The sequence below is a fragment of the Lepidochelys kempii genome, chromosome 12, assembly GCF_965140285.1.
Source record: "Lepidochelys kempii isolate rLepKem1 chromosome 12, rLepKem1.hap1, whole genome shotgun sequence".
In the NCBI taxonomy this organism is placed as follows: Eukaryota; Metazoa; Chordata; order Testudines; family Cheloniidae; genus Lepidochelys; species Lepidochelys kempii.
The window spans coordinates 35767502-35777306 of record NC_136391.1 but is presented as its reverse complement, the minus strand read 5'-3'; the positions used below and the strand labels follow the sequence as shown (position 1 = coordinate 35777306).

The window sequence follows — 9805 nt, the reverse complement described above, 5'->3', positions numbered from 1 at the left end:
TACTATGGATTCACTAGGGCTTGATCCAACTCAGTGAAATATTCTTTTTGACTCCATTGGAAACTGAACTGGGTCCTCTACGTTTCGGCTATCAAATGCTTTGCTGAGAAGGGGGGCAAGATCAACTGTTTTTTGGTGTGTTTGGAGTCGCCAGATACAAATTAGTGTGCTTCTACTCCCTCAAAAATGTAATTAATTGAGCCACAGTAGGACTAGCTATACCTTGTCCAATTTAAAAAGTTTGTGCTCACACTATTGAGACCACCTCTGAAATAGTTACAAAAAGAATTGCTTCCTTTCAGGTGATCAATAAAGAGAAAAAACAGTTAGGGTGTAAAACAATTCACACGAAGAGGAATAAAGTCTGAAATTCTTAACATGTTTTATTTTTCAAATTGTAAACACATCAAGAATGTAACACACAAGCATATATAATTAAAACAAAAACCAAAAAATATTAAAAGCAGCCAATTATTAGAAACAAAGAAGCGTCTTGGGGCACCTTTGTTGTGTATTTACACATGAAAAGGGTTGTACAAAGATGAAGTAGGAGTTGCCAGTCAACAAACAAGTTTGCAGATACCTAAATCAGCTATTCGGTTTGTTCTAACTAAAACGTTCCCTTATCTCTTTTTAGGAACAATTAAAAATAACTATTTCCTCATGCAAAGTAAAAGGTATCATTACTGCACACAGAGGACTTTTTGTAACTTGTTAAATGTAATAGTTTCTATTGTTTAAGAAAAACACCCAAAGATATCCAGAGGGTTTTTACACCTTATATACCTCAAGCCAATTTTCTTCAATCTTTTTGTGTCACAAGGCATCATTTGTTTCCTTTCTTTCACTCCAGCTATTCACAAGGTGCCACTTTCAATACAAAAAAAAAAAAAAAAAAATTAAATTGGATTCCTATCAACGGATAAAGAGGACCCAAAATTCCCCAAACTCCAAATGATGTTGAAAATGATTTTTCTTTTATAGTGCAAACAACATTTTCTGAGAAGAATTTTCACATTAATGAGGCAAATACACCCCAGTAGCAAAAAGTAGGCAGGACATCCCTTATACTTGGGATAAAGGGAAAAAGGCAGATCTGAAGTACACAGTTATGTTGCACACTGATGGAGTTGTGGATGGAGGGGTACTTGGAAGGAATTTAGAGAAAATGGATCAATAGCACCAAAGCAGAACTTTAAATCAAGGCTCTTGAAATCCACTCAGTGGATCACCGAATGACAATAAAAGAGCGTTTATCAGCATGTCTGACTATCTGAACTGCCAGTCAAAGCCTTACAATAGTCACAATTATAGACCTGACAATGCTGAGAATGTAAATGCTGCTTTAACAGCTGCATTGCATCACAACTGACTATACACAAAGCCTGAAAGAGCCAACAAATTATGAGTTCCTGACTATAACAATAGGACCACAATTCTAGGGCAGGAACTTCAATAGTAAACAACATAATATGGCAAACTAGAGACTAGGTATTAGCAAAATGTGTTATAAAAGTACAAAAGTTTCAAAAATTTCTAAAAAATTGCTTTGTGTTGGGATGAGAAATAGTAATCTGTGGCACGGAATTATTATTAATTGTTGTTATAAAAATTACAGAGACTGTATGAGATGGCTGGTTCTTAACTTCTTGCAAATCAAACAAAAGGCCCATTTGTAAACTGTTCTGGAGTGAATGCTTGAAGGGTGGCCAGACAGTTGGCAAATTTAAAATACTTGCAGTAGACACAACCCTGCCAGTGGGAGAAGGAATGACAGAAGGATTGTACACGGTGGGTAATGCACTCTACAGGGATCAGAGTAGCAGCCGTGTTAGTCTGTATTCACAAAAAGAAAAGGAGGACTTGTGGCACCTTAGAGACTAAGGTGCCACAAGGACTCTTTTTCTTTCTACAGGGATGTGATTTCTAAACCGCACAAACATGTTGTGCATTAATTAGTCTGTGTTAATCTTGCTGGTGAACTTTAACCCTGTGCCGTTTTAAACAGTCTTGTGTGAAAGTGCACTGGCAGGGTCTACAATCAAAATTTCTTCAGTGTGATGGGCATAAGTCAGATTCCCTTGATATTACTCCAATATATGATTCTCCTACCAGTTCAGTCATCTGTGCCCCAAACGGCATCCCAAGAATCCACCACAACTTTTCCCCATGCTAAGCCCATTCTTCCAAGAGGAACAGTGTTGCAGCCACCTGACCAAGTACTGTGGGGTTAGATTCTCATCCAGAGTCTGTTAATGGCCCCTTGTGCTGACTGGTAGAGGTCATCACTGCTAGACCCATGCTAAATTCAGCAGTTCCCAGCTCCTGCAAACTTTTTTTCCCCCATCCCATTGCCCTTTGTAGGATGGGTTTGCTGTTTATCTCAAGTTCATTTTGAGCTTTTGATTTCAACACCTTCACTTCCCCACCCCCAATAACTCATAGGGAAGTCTACTTGTCTCACCTGGTTTAAAGTAAGGAGCAAGTTCTATGTAACTTCTGCCTAAAATCCATTCAGATTCTCTGAAAGGTTTAAAAAGCCTGGTCCTGAACTAGGAGAAATCAACAAAACCAAACTTGGTATTGGGTTTTGTCATGAAAGTTTTGCACAGTTCTAGTCATTAACAAGTGACGTAAACGTTATGTCACCTCCCCTGCATCTTGTAGACCATTGCACCACTGGAAAGACTGGTGGAGCTCACAAACTGAGCACAGATCAGTTACATGGCCATGTCTGGACCAGAGCACTCACACTTTGGTCACTTAATAATATCCTCTGAAACTTAAGAGTACAGAAGTGTCATTTGCTTACCAAGATGCCTTGGTATATGTATACTTTGAATGGTTACTCATGCATACCAGAAATCTGATACTCACAACTCTAGAACGTATTGTAAATTAAAATTTAATGAAAAAAAAAAATCAGGATTTACAACAAGATCCATATCCGTTTTCAACAGCAACTGCTTCTAGACTTCTCTTTGTAACTTCAAACCGATGTTTGGTCCTCTTTTCCCTCCCCATCATTTAATTTTCTAAGCCAAAAGAAGTTTTCAATTTTTTTAAGTTTTTACCTTTATTACTATTAGTGTGTAAAAGCGAAGAACCAAAGAAGTAACAGACTACACCTAAATGTATGGGATGGGTGGCATAGCACCCTTTGCAACCTCACCACCATTTAGTAGTAGTAGTAACCTTCACGTGACCCTCACCCAAAGATGTTCGACCACATGTTCTCTAAGGTTTCAGAAACGGTTTTCTTTTTTTTCCTTTTCTTAAAAAAAATGAAGATTAGAAAGAGATGATTAGTTACAAGGTTCCCAAGCTGTGTCATCTTCCTCGATCCTGATGCTTCTTCGTTTTTGTCTTTTTCTTTTTGTCCTCCTTTCTGGGTTTCAATGCACAGACGCCCGCAGACACACCAGCAATAGCTTTGGGAAGGTCAGTTCCTCTGTACCACTTGTTTTTCTCCTTGTCATACACCTGGACGGTTTTGGAGAAGACAGTGTCTTCCCAGCTATAACCTCCAAGAATATAAATCTTGCCTTCCCAGACTGCCACTCCAGATTCACTGTTTGCTTGAAACAAGGGAGAGACTCTGGTCCACTGGTTACACTGAGGGCTGTAAGACTCCACGCTCAGAATGTCAAAGCGTGCCATGGTTTCTATGTTGTCATCACTACCGCCAATGGAATAGATATTGTCCTCCAAGGTGCACATGCTGTGCCACCCTCGAGCAGTGATCATTGGCCGCTTTTCCTCCCAGACATCTGTGCGGTAATCATAGCAAAGGAGATTTTTTCTATAGGGACCGATTTGGTAATCGTGGCCCCCTGAGATATAAACAAATTCCTTGTAGACTGTGCCAGCGTGCCCATAGGTAAACCTAGGATAGGCAAACAACAACAACTTAGTGGTTTTGCAGACTAGTGCAAATATTTAACAGTGATTGTTAAATATCAGTGCAGCCCATACAGTGAAAAGGCGAGTTATTTCATATCTGTTACATTTAAAAGTGATATTTAAAATTGAACTAAATTATAATAAAAGTTAGTTAGTTATTCAACAGGGGTCCACTAAAGAGTAGTTTGGGCATATGCTTTTGTGGGTAAAAAACCCACTTCTTCAGATGCATGGAGTGAAAATTACAGATGCAGGCATTAATATACTGACACATGAAGTCAGTATATTTATGCCTGCAGCTGTAATTTTCACTCCATTTATCTGAGGAAGTGGGGCTTTTTACCCACAAAAGCTTATGCCCAAATAAATCTGTGTTAGTCTTTAAGGTGCCACTGGACTCCTCGTTGTTTTTGTGGATACAGACTAACACGGTTACCCCCTCTGATACTAAAGAGTAGTGTTTGTTCAACTTTCTCAGCAGCCTGAAAAAGCTTCAGGCAACAGCAGAAGTAGCATTGCTCTCGCTCGTATTATTAAGTAAGTAAAGTAAAGTGTTTGGGTCTATTAAAGTCCCAAGGAAAGTGTGGAGGGAAAATAAGAAAGGAAGATTTGCTGGGCAAGGAGTAGTTATTAAGGTTTTATGGGAGCAGTGGTATCATCTGAGAGTGTCGTTCCTTTGGCTTCCAGGAGATGGAGTGTAACTCATGGAGAGTCTAGCCTGTGCTAAATTTAGGATTGGTAAAGTGGCGTTATATGAAAATAAAGACAACTCACTAACTGAGTGGTTTTGAAAATCCCACAATCAGCTTTGAATTAACTTGACTTCCATTGACATCAACTCCCATTGACTTCAACAGAAGCAGAGTTAGACCACGATGAGCGTTTTTGAAAATCTCACCCTAAATCTCTATGCCAGAGAGGACTTGCTAACCATAGCATGGGCCAGGTAACATCATCATCCATAGAAAAACAACTCCAAACAACGCCTTAAACTGCTTTATCGCCCTTTTTAAAAAAGGGGATTGGATTCTGACAGAAGCCAGTCACCTCAGAGAGAAGTACCCACAACCGCAAACAACAACTGTAACTTTTTTCTGGGGATTTTTGGTTAGTTTGAGAGTCCTCGATGATAGTCCACAAACTCAATCCTCAGAACTCCCATTCCCAAAATTTAGAAAAACATTGGTTTAGATTTGCCAATCAGAGAAATATTCAAGTTTAAGATCAATCGGGGGGCGGGGGGGGGGGGGGGTTTGTAAGGTTACAGAATAGTTGCAACTAAATAGTGGGTTAAATAAAAAACTGAACTGAAGATGGATAGAAGTATCAGATTATTAGAATTCTCTCACTCACCACCCCCTAAAAAGACAAAACAACCCCCCTACACACACACACACCCCTGCATGCATCTAGTTCAGAAGCAGCTAATTCTTAGACAGTTATATTTCCCCCCATTCTTGCCATATAAGAATTCAACATTTCTATAAGTTCTGCTATAGCAGAAATAGATGATAGTTAAAAACACTTCCCTCCTACCAGAAATCTGGGATTGCCATAAAGGAATTGGCAGAGGATGCGATGATTAGCTCTCTCTACTCTCTCATTTGAGCCCAACATATATCTCTGTAACAAAGACATGGACAGCTGGTAAACTCAGTCTAAAACCAGAAGCGCATGCTTCTTTCTACAGGGTGACGTGCACCCCTCCAGTCCCATCTATTCTTGTAATACAGCCATTAAAAACCATCATTCCTGAAGCAGTTATTTTAGTTATTTTAAACAGTGTTTTATTAGTTATTTTAAACAGTGTTAGGCCTAACCCTATCACAGCTGAATCCATACTAAATCAGTTTAGCGTGAAATGATTTAAAACCATGCTTAAACATGCTCAGGACTCAATATGGACAGAACCTAAGAGTTGTTTTTATTTCACACAGCAAGATTCTCTCTCAGCTACAGACTGCAAACTCTTTGGGCCCACTACCTTGGCACTATACAGATGTGGAAGAAGCTAAGACCAAAGAAACCACGTCCTCTCTACACATGTCCCCCCCTCACAAAACTAACTGACGATGCTGAGCATCCGCTGCCCTCATTTAATACAACGGGAGCTGGAGGTGCTCAGTAGCTTTGAAAAGGAAAACAAAACAAAACAAACCCCATACAGGCCAAATGAGCTGCCCTTACACCCAGTGTTGCATTCTGTGGTTCTGCTGACGTGGACAGGATCAACAATGATCAGCGCCCATCACAGCAAATCAGTCCACCATGGTTTTTTGATTGTTTTTAAGAGACCATTCTACTGACACTGAGTGAACTCAGCTGACTTTTACCTAAACCAACATGTTGGATCATGTTAAAGAAGTTCTATATTAAAATCACAAATGAGTGATTCCCCATAGTTTAAATTCCAAGGTATTACTAATTAAGAGGTCTCTTGGTTTTTGGTGCTGTTTCTCTCCCCCTATGTGTGAAACTTGCAAGCTGCTAATTATGTTAGTACATTCGAAGACAGAGTCTGTTCTCAAAGCAATTCTTTGTAACAACAACTACTCACAGAGAGAGAGGCTCAAAGCAATGCTCTGTAACAAAAGAAACAGCACCCAGAGATTCCCTGTCCTTTTGTTGTATTCATCTCGCTTTGTTAACAATCGTGATTAAAATAGAGATAGAGGATGTATGTGGATGGATGCTTGGTGTGGATAATAACTGAATGATCAGGGAGGTGCCAGCCTAAGAATCCAGTGTCCATCGGCTGAAGAAAGCGTCAAGTGGAAATAACCAGAGGACACCCCCCCCGCCCCCCTGGAGGGCAGACTGGAATCCACCCAACAGCCTCAAGAATAGGAGAACAAAAGAACAAGATAACATCTGGCAGCACGGAGCCGTCAGGAATGTGACATCTGCTGATCGATATAGCAACAGCATGATGAAGCAATTCCCATAGACTGGCATAGGAAGAAATTCCAATAAAAATGGACTCTAGAAAGTGAGAACTTTGGGGTCTGATTCTGGAAACCAACTTCCAGGAGCATCAGATGAGCATCTGACAAGGCCCTGCTCCCTCCTCACGTCCTCTAAGGCTGGTAAGTATGATAACAACCTTGCAGAACATGTGTGTGTGTGTGTGTGAGAATATGAAATTGAATGGAATGTTATAGCTATAACTAACTGCTTACTAGGATTCTTTCTGAATTCACAATAAATGTGGCATTTTGCCTTTTCCCCTTTAATAAGACCCTGCTGGTTTTTATTTCATTGGTATAACAAACAGGACAGCAGAGCTTAGTAATGGCTGAGCAAGGAACCACATTTGACAGCCCCCTTCAGTCACAGCTGGAAAATCTAGCATAGACACAGCCATGGAAAATGCCCTGAGATTTCTCCTTTCTGCCTTCTGACTGCTGAACAACTTCACTGGATAGCATGAGTTCTACTGTAGGCAGATTCCTGTGAAGCATCAAGTTGTCCATCACATCATTACCTTCCAACACAGCAGACAATCTGCCGAAACAGTCTAGTCACGTTTCAGCTAACCTGACTTAAACTGTGCTTGTCCACAGTCACACAAACCAAGCAGACTTTGAAATCATAGCAAATGGCTCAAAACATAGTGTGCACACACTTAGCTTTTGTCACCTTGAATTCTGCGCAAACACCATTGCTTAAGCCTTTGAAACGGACGTGGGGTACAACAGGACTGCAGCTGTTTTAGCAGAACAGGCCCAGTCATGCTCCCACTGAAGGCACCAGGCATTTTGCCATACAGTGTCTAAGGGAATGTGGTCAGACCTGCTGAGCAGAGGTGTTAAGGAGGAAACGGTTTCAAGCCACACTGTCAATCAGAGATGCCATGCCAGTTTCAAAGAACCTTCTCCTGATGCAATGCAGCATGAATTACAGCTTCTACTGCAGTAGAGCCATCTAGCGACTCCGAGAAAACCTCAGGATTTCTCTTAAAAAAAAAAAAAATAATAATAACAGGAAGAGCAGCACACTCTTCACTTGATTTTCTGAGGGCACACAACTCCAAGTCAATGGCAGCTGCAGGTGCTCATTATTCAATGTTAGACGGTGCAGGTCCTGCAAAAATATTCCTGATATTATTAAGGTGGCCTGACACTTCCCATTATAAGATCCTGTTTTCAGCTGCTTATAATTTTGCCAAACTTTAACAATTTGGGCCGAAATTTTCCATGCCAAGTGTCTGCCTCAGGTGAAATTTAAAAATCAGGCAAAAAGGTTTAGCCATTTTCAAGTACCAGGCTGAGGTTTTGTTTTGCTCATGTCAAAAATTCTAGCAACCTTTTCTTTCAACAGCGTGAGCACAACCATACTTTAGATCTGGGACCTAAAATATGGCGGGGGGGAGGGAAGTAGGCCTTTGTATCAAGGTTTCGCAGTATCTAGGAAAATCTTTCCAAATTTGGCAAAAATGTAATATAATTTGCACCTGTCCAGGAGACACTTCTTCAATTTCAGCAGCTATAATCTTCAATGATTCTGCCTCGCTGAGCATGCTCCAAGCCCTCACAGCTCCTACTGCTGATCAGACCACGCATGTGCCACCCACACCGAGTGACTGAGCATGGGCCCTCTAATAGAGGCCTACAGGGGTGAAGCTTTCCTTGCAATTACTGCTCCAGTCCAAGGTGGGGCCAGGCTGGAGGGGGTGTGGGAAACTGACAGAGCAGGAGGGTGTGTGCAAAAATTGAAACTGGCTGAACACGGATACTGGGATTAGGAACCAGGGGAGTATGGGACAGGGGAGACTGGGACTGGTTGGGCAAAGAAACTGGGAGCTAGTCTGTTGTGGGGATGGGTGGGAACAGGACACAGATTGGTGAGGAGCTGGGGGAGAGACTGGAACTGGCTGACAAGAAGACTGGAAGTAAGAACCAGTGTGTGTGTGCTGGGGGAGAAATGGGGCTTGGAGGACGGGAAACCGATCTGACAAAGAAACAGGGAGAACTACCACTGAGTCAGTAAAGAAACAGAGAAGGAACTGGGGGTGGAGGTTGGAGACTGAGTGGGGAGGGAGCGGAGAGACAAATCGGACAAGGAACGTGGAGGAGGAAAACTAGAACTGGCTGGGCAAGGGCAATGGGACTGGTACAAGGAGCCGGAAAGGCAAAGAGAGGACTGGGACAGGGTCAGATTGGAGGGGATGGGACAGACAGGGTCATGGTTGGGGGGGTGGGAGTGGGAGAGGAGATGCAATGATCTGTAACTACTAGAAAACACTCCCCTCCAGAGCCTATAATGGAACTCAAGATTACAGATCCTCACCATTCCTCTGCTGTCAGCAAATAGCTGTGAATCCCACTGGCAAAGCGTGCGTCTGATCCCCCTCTAGTGTTGGTACAAAGAGGATGACGACCTACTACTGCTATCAGTTACTCCTTTAGCTCAAGTGGCAGAAGTCTGTGCAGAAGATCTAAAGGTTCAAATCCTGCTGATGAGCCCATGCGGGTGTCAATATGATGCCACATAATGCAATTTCTATTTTTTTCAGTTTACTTTAAAAACACCCCACAAACCAGGAAATTATACACACAAAAAAACATGTGATCAAATAGTACGTGGACATGTAATTAGCTACTATCATAATGAATATCCACAAGGGGGCCAAATTAAGGCTGAATGAACCCACACATTTGCTAACTTTTGAGTGCTTGACGAGGCTATCTTAATAATGTTCTTTCAATGTAGTGTTTGTGCATGTCTGCAAAATGCTATCCAGTCCCTATTAGTAACTTCTTATCTGAAGGACAAGTTCTCACACGGTGGAGAGAAAGCCAGCTGGTTGAAAGCAGGTGACTCCTCTTCCTTATTCCTAGGCTAGGCAGAATTCAATTTTTGTTTTTGGCCGTTTCAATGATTAATATAGGATTTCTTTTAT

At 41.5% G+C, this 9805-nt stretch overlaps 1 protein-coding gene across 4 annotated transcripts in view; it reads right to left on the bottom strand.

Moving 5' to 3' along the window:
* Positions 1-415: 415 nt before the first annotated feature.
* Positions 416-9805, bottom strand: part of KLHL36 (kelch like family member 36) — a 33985-nt gene continuing 24595 nt past the window's right edge. For all 4 annotated transcript variants that reach the window (XM_073308085.1, XM_073308082.1, XM_073308083.1 and 1 more), the window contains one exon: positions 416-3886. In XM_073308085.1, coding sequence (XP_073164186.1) covers positions 3331-3886 — 556 coding nt within the window. In that variant the 3' untranslated portion in view covers positions 416-3330. The remainder of the gene's footprint in view (positions 3887-9805) is intronic.